This window comes from Protopterus annectens, chromosome 3.part0 (assembly GCF_019279795.1).
Source record: "Protopterus annectens isolate FY-2018-M chromosome 3.part0, PAN1.0, whole genome shotgun sequence".
Classification (NCBI taxonomy): domain Eukaryota; kingdom Metazoa; phylum Chordata; order Ceratodontiformes; family Protopteridae; genus Protopterus; species Protopterus annectens.
The window spans coordinates 1,096,352,947-1,096,378,194 of record NC_056731.1 but is presented as its reverse complement, the minus strand read 5'-3'; the positions used below and the strand labels follow the sequence as shown (position 1 = coordinate 1,096,378,194).

The window sequence follows — 25,248 nt, the reverse complement described above, 5'->3', positions numbered from 1 at the left end:
TCTTTAGCTTTGGGAATCTACCCAAATGTAATGACTGCAACAGTGAAACACAAAGAACATAGTACAGTTGTGTACACGTACCATAAATGTAGATGTTCGAGTGTAGTCACTGTTGCAGTCCTGGTTACCCTCCCTCCAGCCCCCTGACTTCTATTGGCTATACCTTTCTTCTTGTTCACTATACGTAAGCTTTCTGGTGTATTTGCTTTTTTTTGTAGGTGTAACCTTATATTTAATTGCTTCCCATTATGGGGGCACCTGACATATAGGGCAAGAAAAACTGATGTAATGGAGTCGGCTGCATGCTTTATACCCCTGACTACCTGATGTCATGGAAGATGAGACAGCAACTGACGCAGGACCCAAGACTTTGATAATCAGGCCAACTGAGGGCTACCTGCAAGCAGATAACCCAAATATAATGATTGCAACAGTGAATACACTAGAACATCTACATTTATGATAAGTGTACGCAACTGTACTTTCTCAAAGCATTTGAATTTCCAGGAAAGTAGATCTGAATAATCTTTTTGCTTTACCAAGTAGCTGAGTCATATTTAAAATGTGATGGAGGCTTATTGAAGCAAGTAAAAATAAGGAGGGGGACCAGACAGATCTGCCCTCAGTCCCCTCACTTGGTCCCTCATCGTATTGAACCACTAGTTTGTGAAATTAGACAATCAGAAATGAAGGGGTATCTTTTGTGGGGATCTGAAAAATAGGCATTATTTGCAAATGTCATACTTCTTACAGTGGAACTAGATCATGATCTTGAGGTTATATTTTGAATATTACAGCATTACACAAGGTGGATTAGGACTTTCTAAGTTTGAAGAATATCAAAAGGCTGCTCAGTTAAAATGAATGTATGTTGTACAAAGTAGGAAGTGAATTAGCAAACGGAAAAGCATGGTAGAGATTCAAGAAGGGACTTCTGTAGTACCCTAGAAGTTGGTATGTGGGGGTGGGCAGTCAGAAGGGAGGAAATAACCTATGTGCAAAAACATTTGAGAGGACAGTTGTACACTCAACTGAACCATAATGATATTAAAAGCTGGAAGCCCTTAATAGTACCCATAGGGGTTTAGGGGGCTGTAGGAAAAAGTTCAAGGATTCCAGAGTAACTGTATTATGGAAAAAAAGAATTTGGGATCCAAAATTTTGATAGCATCTCCAAAATGGGAATAGGATTTTAGGCTGGGAAGAAGTCAAAGAAAAATTCAGTTTGCTGAACATTGATAACTTAACATACAAGAGTTTAATGAGAACATATAGGACTTTGATGAGAAACCAAGGAAATAACAGCAAGCTCCTTCTGTAAAGACCCATTTACTGGAGGCTGTCAGAGATTGGCATAGAGAGGATGTTCATAAACCAAGGATACAAAGGTAGGTTGCAGCTCAGACAGAGCTTTGTGAGTAAGGTAAGGTCAAGGTGGAATCTGCCAGTAGGCATATCTCAGATCAGGATTGGAAAGAAACATGCATTAATCCATGGTAAGCTACAAAATGAATGAAATTTAGAATATTTGAATTGAAATCTGTGTATAAATATTTCTAAACAGCAGCCACATTGCGACAGATGTTTCCGTATGTGGAAGCAGAGTGCTGAAGACGTGAAGAGACAGAAGTGAGAAATTGTGAGCACATTTTATGGAGTTGCCTAAAGCTGAAGGAATATAAGCATGATTTGCAGGGTTTAATAAATAATCTAGTTAGTGCACAGTTGTAGCTGAATAAGGAATTGATGACATTGAGATAGGTTAGAGGAAAACTGCCAAAAAATTTTAAAGTCATGAATAACTTTGCTGCTAAAAGTGGCCAAGCATCAGTAACAAGTAGTTATTAATATAATGCAAGGATTGAAGGAGTTGGAAGTTATCTTGGTGCAATCTAGAAACATTACGCTTTTAGTGAACAAATGGGACAAGTGAGAATTAGCTAGGGTTTTAGAAGTAGGGGAAAATGACTAAAAGTAAGAAGGCCATATCCTGGGATGGAAGTTAGGTTAAACTGAATAAAGTGTTAACACTAGCCTGGAGAAAGGCAGGACCATAATGAATATATTTTGTTCTGTTTTCCTTTTTGCCTTCATATGTGTATATTATATATTGTTGGTTAACATAAGTGGTAATTTCAAAATATAAAAGTTTCAAGAAGTGTGTTTTCTATCAACTAGAAAGTAAAAATCAGAAATGCCTAGTAGGGGGTTTAATAGTCAATGATAAAATTGTCATTGTTACATCAGTATGTGAAACTATGTAAGAGAAAAAAGTGTACCATGCATGAGGTCCACATAAGATGTTCATTGTGACCTTAAGATGTGGTCAGCAAACATTTTACAATAATATAAAACAGATTTACTCTCTTTTTGCTGTTTTTTCACTTATTGCCCAGATGTATTCTGGAAAAGTTTATTTTACAGCAGTTACATGCTACAGTTATTTTAATTTGGTTTGTGGTCTCTTAGTTAACATTTTTGCTGTGAAAGTTAATTTTATTCTGGAAGCATTTTGGCTACATTTGAAGTTAAACATGCAAGAATATGATTTTGTTTTAATTTCTGTCTTAAATGTGTAGATGCTGTTTGTTTTGGCATAAATTATCTTCTTCCTCTTCTTTCGGCTTTTCCCGGTTAGGGGTCGCCACAGCAGATCACCTGTCCGCTCATGATTGGCAGAGTTTTACAGTGTCGAGTTGCCAGCCCGGCGCCCAACCTTCCACAGAAGGCACACACACACTCATGCCTAGGGCCAATTTAGAGTATCCAATCCACCTACAGCATGTCTTTGGGATGTGGGAGGAAACCGGAGCACCCGGAGGAAACCCACACGACCACAGGGAGGACATGCAGACTCCGCACAGAAGGCACCCCAGCTGAGGATCAAATGGATTAATGAAAAATATGAAAGATTGGTTGTACAAATATTTAAATGTATGAATAACAAATTTTGGGGTATGGTAAAAGGAAGCAAAAAAAAAAAAGAAAATGTATAAATTAAGAGATGAAATATTATCAAGAAAACATTACCGTGGAAAATAAAAACTGATGAAATAAAGGAGAGAAAAGTATGGCATAAAATATAATTGTACAATGTTAAACCATGTGAAAAACTAGCAGAAGGAAAAATTAAAGCTACAAAAATAAGAGAAAAAAAAAACAATGTTAATAAAGTAGAATGTCAAGATTTTATGTGGAGACTGGTAATTATCAGTGAAAGGAAAACATGCCACATAAAAGAAAAGTGAAATATGTCTGTAGTGTTGTAGTGTGGGAAAGAGGAAACTACTGAACATGTGTTTGTGAAATGTAAATTAGTAGTGCAATTATGGCAAAAGTTATGTAAAGAAAACATATTTGACGATAAAAAAGAAGTGGATAGGATACGTATGGATATGATTAAATGTGGGTATTATATGCAAGGAATATGTTAACAGCAAATAAAAATGTTTTATGTTACATTAAGTGGAATGAAAGGATAAATGAAATTATGTTTAACTGAAAATGAATGTTGGCGTGAGTAAAATTAGATGTGGTTATGGAAAAAGGAGTGGAATCATTGTTTTTATTTGCACATATGAGAATATGTACACAATTATTTTTGATACATTGGGCATATCAGTTTACTGAGTCATTCTTGGATTTGCCTGCCATAATCCTTCTTCCTTGTGGGAACTCTGGATTGAAGAACCAAAGAGAATGTGTAAGCAGGATATATAAGAAATCCTTGTGTCTTCCAGTGTCCTTACTTTCTCATCATGAAACCCACATTGGTACCTCAGAGTATAAACATTCACTTGGGGCTGGACAGCAGGGGAAGGAACAAGAAATTGTGGAAACTATGGCACAATCAATATTGGGGAGTGATAGGCCAGTGAGTTCCCATGTGACAGAGTGGTGGATGGCACAGGATGAAACTGAAGAGGATGTGCCACAGGAAGATGTTAAAGAACTTTCTGTAGAATACCCGCAGGAAAAAATGTGCCCTCAGTTTAGAAGAAAATGAACTAAGAGAAGAGTTGCTTGATTTAATAGAGATAGATAGACATATTAAAATCACTGAAAGAAATAGACTGTAGAAGGTCAGTAAAACCCCAAAAGTCAGAAGTTTGATAAAGCAAATGAATACAGCAATTAGGACTGTCCATAGAGATCCATGCAATATAACAGAATAAACAGGATATATTGCTGTGCAGCTAAATTAATAACCGATAAAGTTCTACCACAAAAACACAGGGTGGAAAGGAAGGGGAGAAATCGAATATCATCATGTAAGTATCGAATAGAGAAAACTATAAAGCAGTTAAGACAAGAAGTGTCACTGTTAGACGAAAATAGAAGAGGGAAGAGATCAACAAAAATACTAAGATAGACGTAATAAAAACAATGCGCAGTATTAGAACAGACCAGGATCTATCTTGCACTGTTGCAAATAAACTAAAAATCTCAGCACAGGCAGAAAACTTAGAAGATACACAGATAAATATAAATGAAAGGTACCAAATAAGCAATTTATTGATGCCCAAAAAAGTTTTACAGAGAATTGGGAAACAAGGTAAAAGGAATTGAAAGACCACCAAAAAAGAAGAAATAGATACATTTTGGAGACATATCTATGAAGATCCTGTGGAACATAAAGATGCTAAATGGATAGAAGAAGCAAAAGAAAGAATAAGAAGTTTACAGGTACAGGATATGAAATGGGATGAAGTAACAGTCAGAGAGATTGAAACAAAGTTAAGAAAAGCCTCTAATTGGAAAACCCCAGGCTCAGATGCAGTACCTAACTTTGGTTCAAATTATTAACATCTTTGCACGAAGATTTAGCCATGAGTATAAACTATTTATATGCACATCTGAATAGAGACCAACCTAGCTAACAACAGGAAAAACAATGCTTCGACTTAAGAGTTGAACCTACAAGGTGTCCAAAAAGTTATAGGCCAGTAACTTGCTTTCTGGCGACGTTTAAACTATACACTGGAATTGATGCAGAGTTTATCGTCATTTAGAAGAAAACACAATTATAGCAGTAGAACAAAAGGGCAATAAAAGAAAGTCATATGGAACAAAGGATCATTTACTCTTAAATAAAGTCATAGCAGAGAACTGTAAAAAGGGGAAGAATTTAAGTATGGCAGAGCTTGACTATAAAAAGCATTTGATAGTCCCACATTCATGGATAAAAGAGTGCTTAAAAACATATAAGCTAACACCCTACACTGATTGACTACATTACAGTGACCATGAAGCAGTGGCAGACCACTTTGCAATTAAGCCATGATAAAGGGCAAATTATTACTATAGGGATAAAAATTCAAAGGGGGATATTCCAGCTTGCCTACCTGTCACCACTGCTATTCTGCCTTGCCCTTAACCCATTAAGCCGTCAGCTTAACAGCTTAGGCCATGGCTATAATTTGGCTCCTAGAAAACAAGAAAGTGTAAAGACTTCTCATCTTCACTTTGTCGATGATTTAAAACTGTATATCTCATCAGACGAACTGAAAGCACAACTGCAAGTTGTCAAAACTTTTTCAGATGATATAAAAATTTCATTTGGTCTTGATAAATTTGCAAAAGCAACCTTTAAAGCAGGAAAACTGCAGCACTGGGAAAACATCAGTTTAAGACAAGAATGTGATATAAAAGAACTTTAGCAAGAGGGAGTATATAAATATATGGGAATTGATGAAGGATCAACAATAAAACTTTAACAAATTCAAATAAAACTCACCAAAGAATACTTTAGAAGACTTAAAATTAATTCTGAAAACAGAATTGATATCTAGGAACAAAATCCAAGTTATAAAAAAAATTTGCTCTTCCTGTCCTAACTTACAGTTTTGGAGTGATTGACTGGCCCCAAAATGTGTTGGATAGATTAGATAGGAAAATAAAGATGCTTCATGCTCACCAAATGATTTATAAAAATCATTGCATACCAAGATTATATATTCCCTGTTCCGAAGGAGGGATGGGCCTCCTTGAAATTTATTACAGGTATAGATCTGCAATCGTGGGACTCCACACATCTGCTGACCTCACAAGACCTAAATGTAGTGAACGTTTTGAAACATGAAGAGAATAAATCTAAGATAACTTCCCTGCTTAGTTTAGCAGAATTATATCGACATCAAGCAGGAATGAAAATCAAACCAGAAGTAGATACAAATCAGGCAGCAACTGAATGTGCCAAAAAACAAAAGAAGGAATACAAGGTGAAGGACCAGATGAGAAGGCAGGGAATCTGGAAAATGCATAAATATAGTTGCAAGTATAGAAAACTTCTGGAAGAACCTCATGTTGATCAGGAACAAATGCAGTAATGGTTAAGTAGAGACTAATTCAAACCAAGAGATGAAAGGTTAATATTGGAGACACAAAGTCCATTGAACATGTGGGAGAAACAGACACACACCTCGGTGCTGGTTGTGACATACTAATGGCAGAAGGACTATGTACTGAAGGGCATAGTGATGCGGAAGACTGTTGCACTGGGAATTGTGCAAACATTATGGTATTAAAGTGGCTGAAAAACACTGGAAACATTAGCCACAAAGCATCATAGAAAATTATGAAGTTTATATCACATGGTATCACCCATCACCCATTACCAACAGTTCAAAAGGTAGATGTTAGAAAACCTGATATAGTGGTCCATGAAAAGAAGACAAAAGTATCATTGAAATCGCCACACCCAGTGATTACAGAGTCTTGTGTACAGAGAGAGAGAAAGTCATAAAATATCAGGATCTGCAGGCAGAAATGAGAGCAATGTGGAAGAAAGATACCCAGACAGTTCCAATAGTAGTAGGAACAGTGGGTCTTATAAAAAAGAATATACAATCGTATTTAGATGTGTTATCAATACATATAACCCCATATGAATTGGAGGAGTCATTACTGGGCACATTGTGGGTGTTGAGAAGAGCACTTCTGGCTGACATCAAAGTTTGAAACAATACTAATTTCATGAACTTTAATCATACTTTGACTTAGGAATGGGATCCATTCCCATTATGGTATTAGAAACCCAAAAGACTTGGAGAAATTAAAAAAGGGAGTACCTCAGAGAGATGAAGCTACTACCTTTGCAGGTTGTAGACAGGAAACAATACCAATAAAATGGTTATAACCCAATTATAATTACTGTCCTTGAAGATATGCTCTTATGGTTAAGCATGCATACTTTTTGAAAGGTGTGCCACATTACAGGTCTCATTTAGGTTTTTATAGTAATATTGTTTACCCCTTTTTTCTTTGCAGATGGAGGTAAGGAGGTGTTATCCATGCATCAGGTGTTGCTTTACCTGCTGCGGTGCAACAAGCCCCTTGTCCCTGAGGAAGAGATTGCCAATATGCTTCAGTGGGAGGAGTTGGAGTGGCAGAAGTATGCAGAAGAGTGCAAGGGGATGATTGTTACTAGTCCTGGAATGGTAAGATTGAGCAGAACTACAGTGTGTAGCTCGCCATGGTGATGGTGAAGGAATTTCAGTTCATGTACTGCAAAACATATTAAAGATTTTAAATGTATGTTGTATGGTTCACTATTTTTACCCATTCCACACACAATATCCTTTGTGGGCATTTTGACATTGGCATACTTTGTGATAAAAACTGGTAATTTGCAACAACAGTTTACACTTCTGTATAGAGTGCAGTTTCACTTGGGCAAACTTAACTGTTAAATTGTGTCATTGTTTGCTATTGCATTAATGCTCTGCTGTTTCACTCAGTAATTCTGAACTGTTCAAGGGCATTTTTTTATTAAATTCCCATGTCATGTTGCATGAGTTGCAGTAGCTTCAGACACACTGCTTCTATCAAAGTTGTGCATATGTCAGTATGTATTCAGTGTGCCATTCAGTGGAATTAATGTAGTACTGATCAGTGCTACAATACTGTGTGCATTTCAGAGTACCATGCAGTTTTCATAAAATTCAAGGAAATGCAGTGGAGCATCTACAAGGCAGAGCACAGCAACTTGTATGCACTGCTAGATGACATTGCTGTTAACGCATAAAGGAAAGGAGCATAAGAGTGATGAGGGTGCACAGCATAGCAGCCAGTGCATCATGCAGAATAATTATCGCTACTAATGCTAAGATGACAGGAGTATTGGGACACAAGACAGTTGCCATGGCAGCCTGTATGTACTACATTTGAACAGTGCAGTCTGCTCATTGTGAAAGCAGACTTTGTTGAAAAATGGAGCATAACATCGTAGGCAGTTTGGTAAGCTGTGTAAACATGCATTTAATACTTCAGAACTGGAATACAGTGGAAGACTGGTGCGCAGTGCAGCACACATTTGGTTACATAGTGCACTTGGAAATTTTGTGTGTACGCTTTCGTGCACATGCACACTGCTTTAGGCATTTCCAAGGAGATGGGTTTAGATAGCTTAAAATGACAGCCGAACTAGTGTGCATATTTGGATGGTGCAGTTTTTAAAATCTGTAACTGTATTTATTTTGCTACCTATCGCTACATTCCAGACATGTCTGTGTTCACATCTCATTGATGGGCTGATATCAGTACTATACCACACTGCAGTTATGGATCCGTGACGTGCCTGAATGCCCACATTGTTGAATGATAAATGAAGGAATCCAAATATTTGAAAACCCTTTTAATTGACTATTTGAATGTCAAAGTAAACTTTATTGTCATTTAGAACTACACACGTGTCGCCTAAATGAAATTTCATGCATCAGCTCAATTCTTGAGATTGCAAAGGAAGTGAATCAACACATACAATTAGAAAAATAAACATAACTAACAAATATAATATTATTCCCAATACACGCAAGAAAGAGCAGAGACATTTACCAACACTATTGTACAAAAAGAATACCCTCCTCTGAGTTAAATTGACTACCCTATTTAAAGTAATGCAAAACACACTACAGATTGAAATGCCTAAGTTATTTGTCTAATATTGCACTTGAGTGAGTTTAATACTGACAATGGATATATTAAATAAATATTGCACCTACTTGGAATATATGTAGGTATATATTGGACAAATAAATAATTGATTTGTGTGTTCAGACCCCTGGGGACTAGTGCCCAAGTTCAGAAGTCTAATCACTGTAGGGTAGAAACTTTTACTGAATCTTGTAGTCCTGCAGCGGATGTGATATCTCCTGCCTGATGCCAGATGCTTAAACAGTCCATGTGCAAGATGAGTGCTGTCCTATATTGTTTTGGTGGCCTTTCGGATGCTTCTTCCAGAATAAAGATGCTATATCGATGGAAGACTGGAACCTGTTACCTTCTCTGCAACCCTCACCCCTCTTTGTAGCATCTTCCTTTCTGTAACTGTGCAGCTTCCAAACCACGCTGTAAACTTGCAGGTGAGGATGCTCTCTATTGCATCTCTATAGAAGGTGGAGAGAATATCAGGAGGAAGCTTAGCTTTTTTCAGCCTCCTTAAAAAGTGGAAGCATTGGTGTGATTTCTTGACCAGCTGGCTGGTGTTTTCTGACCACAAGAGATCCTCTGATATGTGTACACCCAGGAATATCATACCCTTAACCCTCTGCACACTTTCACCAGTGATCCTGAGCACTGGGTGATTTGTTTTCCTTTTCCTGAAGTCAATGATAATCTCTTTGGTCTTGCTTACATTTAGGTCAAGGTTGTTCACCTCGGACCAACTGATCAGAGATGCCAACTCCTCTCTGTATGCCCTTTCATCCTCCTCTGCATTGGTACCATCATATTAAATACAGAGCTGAAATCTATGAACAGCATCCTCACATATTTGTCTTTGCCCCTTTAAATGCTGAAGGGAGATGTGTAGTGCTACTGATATGGCGTCAGCCATGGATCAGTTAGCTCTGTATGCAGACTGCAGAGGGTCAAAATCAGGAGGTGGTAGGCATGATGAAAGATGCTTTTCGATCAGCCGCTCAAAACATTTCCTAAGAGTGGATGTCACAGTAACTGGTTGGTAGTCGTTAGGGGTGGAGGGAGTAGTTTTCTTAGGTAGTGGGATGATGTGAATTTCCTTGTAGCATGAGGGTACTTTTGTCATGGCAAGAGAGGTGTTAAATTTTTCTCTGAGCACTGTGCATAGTTGATGAGCCCATTTCACTGAATGTGGCATAGCTACACCTGTCTCCGAAATTCAGATGTGAAATACTTAGAACTATTTGATGTTATTGACTGATTGACATTTGATTACTAGGAAAACCCGACTGTGTAGAAGCCAATTTTCAGTGGAGGCCTGGGGAGAAAAGCTCCAGAGTATTACAAAACATTTTAAGAACAATAATTTTACAGTCTTTAAAAATAATGGGAAAACAACTACAGTTTACGTAACTTTACCAAATTATACATAATATGAAAACATTGACTAAGAATAGATACAAGTTATATGACAATGATTTAATAGCTAGTTTCTAGAGAAATTAAATGTAAGTTAGTGTAATACAAACAGGAATTGCAATATGAAGAGAGAGAAAAGCAGACTTATGGTATATTTATAGAGAAAGCCAGGTGAGATCAATTGATAGAAGTAAGGAAATTAGTGACAAAGGGATAGTAAGGAGATGTAAGGTATGAAGAGGTATTTGTTCACAATTAGGGGCATAGTTTATCCTGGTGTTGGAAGCAAGAATGGAGCCAGCTTTTGTCTGGGAAGTCTTTTAGAATGGTTTTGAAGGATGGGAAGGGAGGGTATTGACCTCATGGATACAGATAAGGAGTTCCAGACCTTAATAGTATAGTACAAGTACAGGTAATACCCAACAGATTTGATAGATTTGTGGGCAGACAGGATTCTTTGTCATTGTACCAGAATGACTGACTGGGAATGTAATTCTATAGGAGGTGCAAGGCTATTTAAGATATTCAAGAACGTCGTATTAAATTCATTTATAGTATCATGTAAGGGGAGGTTTTTTAGGAAGTTCCAGTTAATAGATGATAGGGTAATAATAAACATTTCTAGGTTAAACTTGGAACAGTTGCGTGCTGTTTTATAAGCATGCTGTTTAAGTGGATATCTGAGATGTCAGGTTTAATTTCTCCAAGTGTTTTCAGTTTATAATAACATGACGGGAATGGATCGCGTGGCTAATTCATATTATGACTAAAGTTTGTGAAATTAGTATTGTTTCAATCTTTGATGTTGGCCAGAAGTGCTCTTTGCAGCACCTGCAGTGTGTCCAGAATTGACTTTTCCTGCAATTCATATGCCGTTACATGTATTGGTAGCATATCTAAATGAGACTGTAAATTCTTTTTTTATGAGACCCATTGCTCCTGCTACTGTTAGAACCATCTGGGTATCCTTCTTCCACATTCCCTTCGTTTCTGCCTGCAAGTCCTGGTATTTTATAACTTTGTATCTCTGTGTACGCAAGACGCTGTAATCACAGTGTGTAGTATTTTCAATGACCAGTGCTACCTTTGTCTTCTTTTCACGGACTACTATATGTGGTTTTCTTGCATCTGTTTTTGAACTGTTGGTAATGGGTAATCCCATGTGATATAAACTTCATCTTTCCCTATAATGCTTTGCAGTTCATGTTTCCACTGCTTCTCAACTACTTCAGTATTGCAATGTTTGCACAATCCCAAATACAACAGTCTTGCCACATTGTTATGCTTTTCAGTATGCAAGCCCTCTGCCATTAGTGTATACCCAGCAAGAAAATGTGCGACTGTTTCCAGTTCTGTTTTGCAGAACCTGCATTTGTCTGTTTCTCCCACATGTTCAATGTACTTTGAAAACAAACATGTAATGTAATCCACTATTCTTGGCAGCGAATGTTAACCTTTCATCTTTTGGTTTAAATTCCCCTCTCCTTAACCATTCATTCCTGTGTCAAATCCTGATCAACATGAGGTTGGTCAAGGAGTTTTCTGTGCTTGCAACTGTCTTTATGCCTTTTCCACATTTCTGCTTTCTCATTTAATTTTTCTCCTTATATTCTTTCTTTTGTTTATTGGCACATTCAGTTGTTTGATTTTTTGTCTTCTTATGGTTTGGTTACCATTCCCAATTGACACCAGTGTGCTTCTGCTAAGCAGGGAAGTCATCTTAGATTTGTTCTCTTCATGTTTTAAAACTTTCAGTATGTTTGGATCTGGTGAGATCAGCAGATATGTATCCTATCCTATAATTGCAAATCTTTTCATGTAATCAAGTTCGAGGAGGCCCATACTTCCTTCACAGCGAGGAATATATAATCCTGATATACGCTGATTTTTAAATTTCATTTGATTAGCGTGAAGCATTTTACTTGTTTTCCTGTCCAACTGATCCAGTACCTTTTGGAGCCAATCAGCCACCCTAAAACTGTAAGTTACAACATTAAGAGCAAATTGGTTTATAGCCTGGACTGCATCTTTCCTGCTTTAAATGTTGCTTTTGCACATTTATGAAGACCAAATGACATTCTTACATCATTTCATAGGTGCAGGAGCTATTTCTGATGGTGTAACTTTATCTTTAATGTAGGTTTTGGCTGCTTTCTAATGGCAAGATTTGAAGCATACATATAGTGTGTTCTTTCAGTTAACAAATCTTGCTGTGGTATACCAGTACAGTTGCTTATTTGTACTTTCAGAAATTAATGCAGTCTATTCCTTCCAGTTTCTCTACTATGACAGAAAATTTCAGGTGCTCTGTCTGTCTCTGTGTTCTGTCCTCTAACTCTTTTTTTTTTTAAACTTCTTCATGAAACACCTCATATTCATCCTGTTCGTCCTTCATTTCAGCCTAGGATTTCTACAGTTTTTATCAGGTCATCTGAATTGCTAAAAGTAACAAAGCTTCTCCAGTTCTTTTCAGACCCTGGAACTGACATCTAAGCTGCTATCTGAACCAGGGTCAGTTATGGGATGAGAAGATGCCCAAATGGTGCTACACTGGAAAAAACTGCAGTTGGCTTTCAGTTGTTTATCCATTGCTGAATTGCACTTTTTGCTAGTGTAATAGCATTTAGGCAAGGCATCTCCTCATCCCATAACTGACCCTGGTTCAGATAGCAGCTTAGATGTCATTTATTTTTTGTATCTGTTAGAAAGAGTAGTTATTACTTACGGATAGCTTGCCTTTTTCATCGTGAGGGTGAGAGGTTTGTCCCTGTCACCTATGAAGAGCTGACAGTATGCACTCATGCATCATTGTGTTCAACACAGCATTTGCAGCAGAAGTTAATTGAATGTGAGTAGTAGTTGTAAGTGAGGGGGAGAAAGAGGTTGGGCAAAGCATTTAAGCAATTAGACTAAGGTTTCTTGTCCTAACTTTCCTCAGACTTAAATTGATGCACTAAAATTATTTTAGTAATCAGGTATCTTTCATCCCTTGAGAGGAATCAGTTACCCATTGATTAGGAGACGAAAAGTGAACAAAAAATCTGAGGTGGGGGGATCATTTGTCAGCAGATAAAAAAATCAAGTGTTTTAACATGCATGTAGCTCTACTTACTTAAATTTCATAACAGCTCTCAACTTCCTTTAACCAGGTTATCACCTGGTATTTTGCACTGCCACCATGAAGTTCTCCACCAGAAGGTAGACTTTCTTCAAGGGTGTTTAAGTTTAGAAGAAAACATGTACAGAGCATCTATGAGGCACAACCAATAAAGGAGGAGGTGGATCTCCTATGCAAGTCTTTCTTCTTGCAAAACTGTGCTGCTTTGTTTCCTGGAACAAAGCATGCTTTGGAGCCTTCCAGTTTGTTTTCTTCAAGTCCCTTTTCCCCAGTCACCTTGTTGTCGCTGTTTATATATTTTACTATTTGGGGATGGGATGCATTAGAGGTGTGTTTTGTACACTTGCTTGTAGACAGTATGTGGTAAAGTAACAAAACTGTCTGTCTCCCTAATTCCAGACAGTACTTCAAAGTTTTGTCTGTTTTGCAGATTTCCAGTTTTGTCTTTAGATATAGAATTAATTATGAACTAAGGCACACACATTTTTACTGAGCGTAGGTAGTGGGAGCTCACCAAATGTGGCACTCACTACATTTTTATCATTTACATTGTGTTGCCTTTTGAGAAAAAGAAGCAATACAGCAACTTTTGTAGAACAACAGCGCATGTGTTTCTATAACACAGCTTTCCCAGTTGTAAACATGTTTGGATGAGAAACATTTACAGAACTGTCATGTTACACCTTTCAAGACATATTTTGCTGTATTATAAATAGAGAGCCACACATCCAAGTCATATGATTGTGTATTTTCTTTTTCAGAAGCCTTGCTCTGTTCGCATTGACCAGTTAGATCGGGAACAGTTTAACCCTGCTGTGATCACTTTCCCTATTATTGTCCACTTTGGGATACGCCCTGCTCAACTCAGTTATGCTGGAGATCCACAGTAAGTCAGTGTTGCGATTTGCTTTTAATTTTGTTTGAAACAAAACATTATTTTACTTGTTTCATAATTTATTTTTTACAAGGTTGATTTTGTTTTACTTGTTTCATAATTTATTTTTTATAAGGTTGATCATTGCTTCTGGAGTGAACTTTGGGTGATTATGTGAAAAATTTGTATTTCTTGGTATTACTCTTTTTTGCAGATGAATAGGTACATTGTCTTGATTGGCAGTTTCATTCAGACATAATATATACTGTAGTGGTGTAGTGACACATTACTTTCAATGTCTACCAGTTTCGGAACTTAAAACACATTTTGGAATAGCACTTGTTCAGTTCCTAGACATAGTATCTACATTTTTGTTATTATTGTTGTTATATTATCATCATTTTCTAATTTTAGGCCCAGGTAAAGGGTGTGGTAAAAACACAAATGTGATGTTTCATGCAAATATTTTGTTTATTCGTTTACATCCTAGGATTGTCATCAGAAGTTTATTAGCAGTTTTAGCTTGTTACCAGCAAATTTTATACAGCCTTGGTGGGCCATCAGAGCTTCTAAGATTCCGTAAAACCAGTCTAGATACTGTGCTTGTTAAGGCTGTTGGCAAAGTTTGTTGTTAGCACATGCAAAATACAGACATGTGCATGACTCCAAAATATCTTAAGCTCAACTAAAACCATTCCAAGCCTGAATCTTAACTTAAATGTAAAAAAAGTAGAATGTGGACCCTATTCCCCTTTCTCTGTAGCGTAAGTAAGTATCACACACCATGCACTCACAATCCCCAAGAAACAACACTACCCATCTAAATCAGCCTCCTAGAAACATTTGTTGATATTTGAATGACAAATTTTAAGAAAAAAATAAATACATTAAAAAAAAAAATCACTGACTTGCAACTTTCCAGCAAAAATGAATTTGATCTTTACTTTTTAAACTAGCCAAAATAAACCAAAAAATCCTTGCATAACTGTGTACTAAAATATATAAAAAATTCAAAAGTACGCTGCGCTTAAAAAAAGAAAAAAATACATCATAATGCACTAGAAAGCAGCTCATGAGGTATTTAATTCATAAAAACTGTGCCAACTACCTTAAGCTATATTTAGATGAAACAGACATTTAACACTGCCCTTTGAAATGAATAGGGAGCCATAAAGCTAACATATGTATAAAAACAGCAAAAACTGGATAAATTGAGTATATGGAGATCTAATTTGTGTGATACATAAAAAGTCTTGTGCTGTAAGATTAGAGAACTTTGTTCATGACAAGTTCCTTAACTTTTCACAAACACTGCAGTATAGTGTATTTCTTGTATCACACTCGAGCCCCATATATCTGTGTGTGTTTTCATAATCTGGAATCTTTATTTTTGAACATGTCAGAGGTGTTGGAGTTTTGTGCTGCTAAGTGCATTTTCAAGTAATGTTTTATATTTGTAGTTAAAATACTACAGTAAAAAGATGAAACATAAAAGGTGACAAACAGTTCTTTGCTGTCGCTTTGTAAAAATAGCATTTGTGATTAATGATTTTTCTTTTTCTAAAAGCAAAGAGTAATGCTGTATGAGATATTAAATAATACTGAGAACTGCTTAATAAGTACATTTAGGTCAGACTGGTTGTTTAGATGCTCATCTTGAATGAGCTGACCTGCATTTTATTTCAGTTCTCCGTCACTTGCTGTGACAGTATTATGTTTCATAATTCAGATGTTATTGTTGCAGGAGTCAGCAGTTGTTTATACCTGTTGATAGTTAAGGCAACTGATAAATTAAAATATATACTCAGATTTGGTTCCAGTGGCTTCTCTGTTCCCCTGTATTATTTTTACTGTTACATTAAAACAGTTGTCAGAATTGTTGGCAGGGGTAAGTTAAGAAAAATTTTTTACAGCAGATAAAAATAAATGCTGGGCAGGAATAGAATAGCCTTAATTGTTCCATGAAAATAGTTTAACTCTACAGATGATTTTATGTATGCTATGTCCTTCAAATCCTAACTGTGTTTGAAATAGTGCATGTACTAATCTGGCAGAAGGTGGTAGCTCAGGTTGTTTGGTAAAAGGGATTAAGGAGTATTGGCAGCAAGATGCTTAGGGGGGGTTAGAGAACCGTGAGGCTTACATATTCTTGACGTGGAGGTGCACATGCGGGTAATGCAGTTTTTCTTTTACTCTGCAGAAATTCATAGGTATAGGTAGAATTTGCCATGTTAAGTGTCCATTGAAGTGCAACAACACAAGAGGAGGGGTCCAGTTTGGACAGTGTTTACATAGTAATGGCAGTTAGCTGGTGAGATTGGGTAGACAGCATTGCCTTACAAATGAAGACAACCACTTTCTGTCACACATCAGATCCTTCCAGTTTTGGGGTGGACTAAGAAGATAACAGTCATGCACTGAAAGGGGTTATGAAAGATTTCTCTCTAGAACAAAAAATCTTGAGAAAAAGGTTGTCTTTTTAATTGAAAGTCGCAGACTAAAAACTGTTTTTCTTCATCCAGTGTGCATTTCCTTCGTATATAATGATCTTTGCATTGCCATCTAACTGTTTTATGTTTTTATGTGCCATTTTATTGCTAGTCAACTTTTGTGGTGCACACTGTGGGTTTTTGCAGTGGAATCTGTTATTGTTTTATTGTGCCTCACTTCATCTTGCATCTTACTAGACCCTGTGACCTTGTTTCTGTTCATAAAACAAAATGTTTCTTAATCTTAAAGCACATGTTTTGTGGTATAGGAAGAGTTGTTAGCTAGGCAGTTCAGTTACTTCATTTTGTTAGTAGCATTTAAAAGAGAATCTCAAGCTGTAATGGCAGGAAAATTGACACCAGTGACTGACAGGGGCACATACATGGGGCCAGTCCCTACATTTTAGAGACTCTTAGCTTTTATAAAAATATTTTAAGTTCAGTATTGCTGGTAGCTGAAAAAGAAGGTCTCACTACAGTGTTTAGAAGATGGTAAAACACGCACACATGCACACGCACACCAGCCTTTATTAGTTGTTGTTTACAGTATATGGCAACTATTACTATTCAGAGATTGAGAATCTCTCAAATGGCGCTCCTCGAGGGTCAGTAATGGGTCCTCTGTTATTTTCCCTATTTATAAATGCCATCCCATTTGCTTTATGCAGTGTTGGTTGTGTCGTTTATACAGATTATATTGTTATCACATATTCAAAGAAGACCACCACCAAACTACAATCTTCTAATACAAAATGAATTGTGATCTGTGTGGAACTGGCAAACTGCTACAGATTGACAGTAAACTCTTAAAAATTCAGCGTAATGATGTTTACCTCCCCGATAGTAATAGTGGACCTGCTTGCTATGCCTATTTCCCTCACTACAACACCAAAGCATCTGGGATACTACTAAATCAAAGCATAGCCTTTAGACTTTCAATATGGCTGTACACTGAGCAGCAGGCTGAAATAGAGTTCCCTCAGTGTAAAAACTGAGACATTATTAAAAAATAAAAAAAAAGTAAAAGTTATCAGTTTGAATAAAGTTCAGATATGAATGTTGTCTTTTTCATACTACTTCACCAATGGATTTGGATCCGATCCTCAGATCTGATTTGTCCACATTCAGTAGAACACACAGTGTGAAAGTAGCGGACTCCAAGTCAGACTGCCGACCAGTCACAAGTGGAGTCCCACAAGGATCGGTCCTGGGTCCTCTCCTGTTTGGCATCAACTTCTCAGAAGTCCAGGCCAACGCAAAGGGACTCTTGACTGACCAAGTTCACAGATGAATGCAAGCTGGGAACCATTATCAACTCCCCAAGTAATGCAGACATCCTAAAGAAAGGCCTCACTGAGACCAGTGACTAGTGTAGAAACCATGGCCTTAAGCTTAACATCAAAAAAATGCATTATCATCCCCTTTGGTAAATCTCAGTTCCCACTAATTACCACATCGATGTGAGCCCACTGAATACTGAAGGCATTGTAAGAGATCTGAGGACGCAGGTTGATGACAACCACCCCGACCACCACATTGCCACCGAGGTCCGAAAGTCTTTCTGTGTGGCACATCTCATTACCAAGGGTTTTGCATCTAGTAAGAAAGAGGACATTATCTCTCTCTACTCTTCCCTCATTAGACCAGTTATCGAGTATAATGCCCCATTTGGCATGCACCTCACTAGACACCTGCAGCAGCTGGAGACGCCACAGAAGTACCTCACGAAGAGGATCATAGGCATTAAACCCATGTCCTATACGGACAGACTCAAAAGACTCCAGCTATTCTCTGCTTCATATCACCTACTTAGAAGTGATCTCTGCTTGACTTAGAAAGCCATGTCTGACCCAGCTCTGTTAGAAATGCTACATCTAAAGAAATCCCAATCCCTCCGCACCACATGCTCCAGAGACCTCGACCTCATTACCGCAATCAACAGAACATGCTGGAGGGACAGGTTCCTCACCCAGAGACTGCTCATGCTCTGGAATAGACTTCCCATACGTGTCAAGCAGAGCATCTCGCTGACCCTCTTCAAGAGAAATCTTGTTGAGTGGATGGGTAATAGAAAGTTCACCCTGGAGACCACTCTAGTGGCTCTAATTGATAGAGGCACTGGGAACTAACGTCGGGCGGCATAATGCCAGGGCACTTCTATTGGCTAGGCTTGTAAAGGCTTCAGGGCCATTAGCCTAGTACGCACCTATGAAACTAAGTAGACTTCAGATCCAGCTCTCAAGCTCTTCTCTATACCCATAATGCTGTGTTCCATCACCAACACCTCAGATTTCGTATGCTGCCATTGTGGTTAGACATAGGTTCCACTCTAGAGCTGTAAGTGATTATTTTTTTTATTCAAAATTTTTGGACAGTCGTTCTGGTTTTTTTTTTCTCTTCTTCCTCTTAGCATTCGCTGGATGTTTGGAATTAGTGTTTATCTAGTCCTGTATCTTTTACGCTTCTACTTCGGTAGTTTCTGTCAAATACCATTATTGGTATATTTTTCTTACTTTTTAGGTAGTTATAACATAGCCATAGCTGGTATTACTTATTGTATTTCTTTGGGCTTACTCTGTTGTTGTTCTCTTTAAAAAAAAAAAAAAAAAAAATTACTTTGGCTTATAGAGTTGTCTGGTGGATTTGATTTTTCTGTAGTCATCTGTGTCTGAGAAACTAACAGAGTTCAAGAAATGCACTTCATGTGGGCATAAGATCAACAATTCAGATGCACGCAAGAATTGAGTTTATTGTTTAGGACCTGACCAAATCAATACAGCCTGTTTGGCATGCTCTACTTTGAATCCCAGAGCATTAGCCGACAGGCACAGTAAATTAATATTTAAAGGACTTTTGCCTGCTTCTTCTGGGGCTCAAACCACCACCAAACCAGCCAAATCTGTTTCTTCAGAGACCAAAAATAGGTCTCCACCGAAGTCTCCTCGAGCTTCTTCTGAGCTGTTGGAGAAAATCCAAAAAATCAAGGATCCGACTGTTTCGGATCCTAAACCCGGGAGCCTTCCTTTGGATCCTAAACGCTTTTTGGATCCTACAGTTGACTACACTCTGATAGTGATTTATGCACTTCCTTCTACCTACTTAACGGATCCCAAGATCTTTGATCAGACTTCTAGCTCTGCCCACAGGAACCATACTCCGGAGTATACCATTAAACTGGTATCTCCTTTATATGGTCAAGACTCCGAAGAAACACTCCAGACCCTGATCCCCAGCGTCTTTCAGGTCTTCTAGGAGTTTGTCAGAGGCGGATGTGGATAGGATGATCTGGAAATTTCTTATGGCTCAGATCCAGATGGGTATCCTGCCAGCTACGCCCCTTCTGGATCAGTGAGTCCATCTGCTAAGCTCATTTTCTCTCTCTCCTTCTGTAAGCTGAACAGAGTTTTGGAGTCCCAGGATATGAAATCTCCAAGAGGTTCTGCGTCGGATTTGAGGGAAGTACCTTTCTTAACTCCAGCAGTGTCCCTGACCTGTTCTTCTCCAGTACCTTCAGATCAGAGTGGGTCTCAGATCTGATAGGTTGGTGCCAGGTCTGAGGGTTTGAGTTTGGCTCCAATTTTGTCTGATCCATTCCTTCCTCTTAGAGCCTCAGCCCTGGAGAGTTCGGATCTGATTTGCACCTTGAAGCTCGGATCCGGGGGAGGCCCTGACCTAACTTCCTCGGAGGCTTTAACTCTGTGGAGGTGGGTAGAGGCTTCCCCTGGTCCTTTGGCATTCAAGGTGGTGGAAGGGGCTTTCTCTCATCACAGGGAACCATCTTATCTTTGATCCTACCCATCTCTCATCTTTGATTCCGAGCTCTGAACACATCAGACCTATCCACCGGGACAGCCAGTTCCGCCTGTAGAGGAGTTTCCCCCTCTTCTGATACCTGTTGCGAACATCCCTCAGAGAGGTTCCTCGGAAGAGGACATGTAAGAGGAGAGACACAGACTCATCCATGGAGTCTCTCATTGCCACCTGATGACATCTCCTTTGGAGATATCTCAAAATCCTCAAACAAAAGGGTGGCTGGTCTTCCCAATCTCCTTCTTCAGAAAAATCAGTGTTTCTGGAGGCTTTTGGTTCTGGACCATCTAAGTCTTGGATGATCCACCACCCCCTGGCAGATGAAGTGATTGACTTGGTTTCCCACCAGGCTTGGAAGGAACTGGACACTGTTGAACCTATTCCCAAGTGTCCAGACAAATTTGTGGCCCCTCCTGTTGATAGACCCTACTAGAGCAAGGGAGTCCAGGTTGATGCTGTGGTGGTGGCAGCAGCCAACAAGAAGTAGCTAGCTGATCAGAGCTCTTCTCTCCATCTGCTGAACAGGGAGTCCAGAGCGATGGACAGATTTGGAAAGTGAGTGTTCGCCTCAGCTAGTTTCACACGAGGTTTTTAAGCTTCTTGGCACATTTCAGTTTGCTACAGAAAGATTTGACTTGGGAATTATCAAATACTCTCTCCGAGTCCATGTCTTCTGGAGATTTCAAAAAGACTTCCTTTCAACTGGCCACACTTCTGTTCATTTTAAATGCATCAATGAGCCTGATCTCCCATGCAGTGGAAGATACTTCTTGAGCAGCTGGTTCAGGTATAGCCGTAAAGAGATATGCTTGGATGCGGCTATGTGATTTTGCAAAGCCCTTCAAGATGTCCTTTGTCAATACCCCCCTTTGATGGCACTTTGTTTGTTCCACCAGTTAAGGATGAGCTTACTTGCAGCAAACATGAGGGAAAGACTCTGCCATAAGAATCAAGTTTTCTACCCCTCAACAGACCTTCTGTAGAAACCAATGAGACAGTAAGATGATGTGGTTCCAAAACTCTCAGGGACCTTTCCAGGATTCGCACTGGGATAATTCCTCAAGGGGCAGAGGAGGAAATTTTAATGGTAGGCATTGCCATAGAGGCTGATGGGGCCTGCAGAACCAGGGCTTTAGACGTTCCTTTTCCTATAGGCTGTATCAGCGTTCCTGAAGAGGTGCCCGACTGTCCAACTCTGAAGGCATTCGAGGGGTCATTTCTCTTTACACCTAGATGGCTGGACAGATCCCACAAATTTTTTATGGGTGCTAAGAGCCATATGCAGAGGTAACTGCATACCATTTTCCCTTTCTCCTCCTACTCAAAAGAAGAAACTTCCTGGTGTTCCACCTTGTCAGTAGATGGACAAAGCAGAAGAAATACAAAATTTGCTACACAAAAGAGTCCTCCAAGAGGTCCCACCAGACCAGCTAGGATTTGGAACTTACGCTTCTTTTTAGTGCAGTGAAAACAGGAGACCTAAGACCCATTTTGGATCTATGCAAGATGAACCAGTATGTAAAGAGGATGAAGTTCCTCCTGGTCATGGGTTCAGTCCATCCAGCCTCTTCTGTGTAAGGATGTTTGGATGTGCTGTGTAGATCTCCAGGATACTTACTATCACATAAAAATAGGTGATCCAGGAGACATCTATGGTTTTGGCTGGGAGCCAATCATTACCAATTCAGAGCAGTGCCCTTTGGACTCACCACAACCCCAGGGTGTTTATCAAATGCAAGGCATTTGTTTCAGCTCACTCGAGACTCAAGGGATTCCAGGTGTTTCCATGTCTTGATGATTGGCTCCTCACTGTCTAATCCAAGCATCAAGTTTTACAAGCCAGGGATTACTTGCTCCAGGTTTCCAACACTTTAGGCATCTCAATAAACCATGCAAAGTCAAACCTGGTCCCAGTACAGACCCTGGAATTCATAGGGAGTCTCTTGAATACTACAACTCTAGTGCCTTCCTTACTTCTCCATTTCATCACATCTTTAAGACATCAGATTCAGTCTATACAGTCTCACCTGTCTCCTTCAGCAAGATTAGTGTTGCAAGCTCTGGGGTTTGTGTCAGCTGCCATACCTCTAGTCCCTCTAGCATGATTCTTTATGCAAATCTTTCTATGGACCTTGGCAGTACAGTGGTCCATGCTTTGTCAGCCCCTGTTGTTTCCCATAAGACTTGCTCCAGTCTGCAAATGTCATATTCAATAATGGATTCTGTCCATTGACCTATTTCTGGGCAGACCATTCACCCTTCCGCCCCAGTTGCCAAAGTGACCATGGATGCTTCCCAGCTGGGGTGGTGGGGCATTTCTTGGGAAAGATGATCCAAGGCACGTGTTCCCCTCTATTGACCAAGTTGCATATCACCATCCTAGAGATGAGAGCAGTCTTATTAGTGTTGCAAACATTTCAGGATGTTCTCTGTGTAGGGACTGTTGCAGTTCAGACATGTCGGTAGTCTGGTACATCAACAAACAAGGAGGAACCCAATCTTATCCACTGTGCAGAGACGCCACGAGGGTTTGGGAATAGGTGATCACTTCATATCGCTTTCTCATTGCAACACACACATTTCAGGGCAAATTAATGCACTAGGAGACAGGCTCAGCAGATCCATTCTAATGCTTCACGAGTGATCTCTCAGTCCGTCAGTAGCGAATATGATCTTCAGCTGCTGGGACCAGCCTTGCTGTGACCTAATTGCCTCAGCAAAAAAGTGCAACAAGTACTCAATTCTGATCCCCTTTCGGGGGGGGGGGAGTCACAGAGAGACACTCTGATTCACGATCCCCCCCCCCCCCCGAGTCTCCTGTATGCATACCCTTCTATTCCTCTGATTCTAAAGTTCTTACAGAAAGCAAGCAGGCTGAAGAGCTCAGTCATCCTCATTGCTCCCTTTTGGCCTTGGCATGTGTGGTTCCCCTTCTTATGGTCTCACTTGTAATGTCCTCCATGGATACTGGAACCCACTCAAAATCTCCAGTCTCACTCATCAAGAACTCAGCACCTCAGTCTCCATGCCATCAAGTTTACTGCATGGCTTCTCCACTTCATTAATAGTTAGACAGTCCAGAGTCTCTTCCCAGGTTCACTATATTATCTTGGCTTCCCAGAAAGCTTCCACCAAGAAAGTCTACAGAAACAAATGGAAAAGATTTTCTATTTCGGCCTCTAACCAAAATATCGACCCCTTTCATCACCAATTTCAGCCATTCTTCTTTATTAACTGTTTTTAAGAAAGAGCTAGGTTTTCTACAGTTAAACTTCACGTGGCAGCGATTTCAAATTTTCATTCTGGAAACAAATCCTTTTCTCAGGCTTTGCCCAGATTGTGTAAGGCCTTCACGAAAGGCATTTTTCTCCTCAGATTCCCATAAAGGATCCTTCTCCTCTTTGGGACTTTACTGTGGTCCTTCAGGGTTTAACTCAAAAACCATTCGAACCAGAAAACAAATATGATCTGAAATATCTTTCTTGGAAAATGATCTTTTTAGTAGTTATTACTTCAGCAAAAAGAATTTCTGATCTCCAAGCCCTGTCAGCAAAGCTTCCTTATTATTTTCCATAAAGACAGAGTGTCTCGGTGTACTTAACCCTTCCCTTCTTCCTAAGGTGGCATCCGAAAATAACATCAACCAATACCTACAATTTACCAGTCTTCTTTCTTTTTTTTATTCAAATAATTTTATTATTTTCCAACAATATTATGTAGAACTTTCTAAAGCCAATGAATAAATTTATAATAAAGTATTTACAGTATATACAATTGGCCTACGATAAGGAAACAAGCTGCTGTGAAAAATTAATTACACAATGTTAGAAAAAGACTTGTGTTTTCATCATTTACACAGATAGAGATGTATCTGATTTAAGAGACTCAGTGAGAGAAAGTACTTTCACCCAAGGGTTATTAGACCAGTTAGGATATATTCTTGATGACTCAGTTTTTATTTCCAATAGCGCAGTTTCTTTCAAGAGAGTTAAAAAGTCTTCTGTAGTTGGTATAGAGGAGGATTTCTACTTCCTTGTGATGCATTTCCTGGCTACCGCTAGCATGGTCCAAAGAAGATAAAGATGTTTTTTGTTCATTGCAATATTTTCATTTGCATTCAACAGAAGTAATGACTTAGATAAACTAAATGAATCTGTGTAAATGGCTTGAAAAAATTTACTAATCTCTTCCCAAAAGTTCTTAATATAAATACTATCAAAAAAGATGTGTGACCAATCAGCTTTACAGTTCAAAGAACATCTCCAACATATTACTTCTTTGGAAGAGTTAAATTTGGCAATTTTATTAGGAGTATAAAAAGCTCTATGCAGAAATTTCTAAGTGAAGATTTTCCAGATTTGTAAATTAGAGTTTAATTTAATAGAATATAAGAGATTAGTTTTATTTTCAACATAAATTTAATGAAAGTTCTCTGTTGATAAAATTCCAATATTTTTGATTGGGGTTGGCTTCATAGTTAATTATAATTTTGATAAGTTTGTCCAATCAAATCCATTATATAAAACTTCATGTATAAAAAAGTATAAGTTTAGGAATAGATTTAAAGGAGGAATTGTCAATTATTCTGCATAGATCTTGGGCATATGGTTGCAAGCTAT

At 38.6% G+C, this 25,248-nt stretch overlaps 1 protein-coding gene across 5 annotated transcripts in view; it reads left to right on the top strand.

Moving 5' to 3' along the window:
* DROSHA (drosha ribonuclease III) overlaps window positions 1-25,248 on the top strand; it is a 3,547,421-nt gene that overhangs the window by 1,497,379 nt on the left and 2,024,794 nt on the right. For all 5 annotated transcript variants that reach the window (XM_044065333.1, XM_044065331.1, XM_044065329.1 and 2 more), the window contains exons 14-15: window positions 7,270-7,439; window positions 14,218-14,342. In XM_044065333.1, coding sequence (XP_043921268.1) covers window positions 7,270-7,439; window positions 14,218-14,342 — 295 coding nt within the window. The remainder of the gene's footprint in view (window positions 1-7,269; window positions 7,440-14,217; window positions 14,343-25,248) is intronic.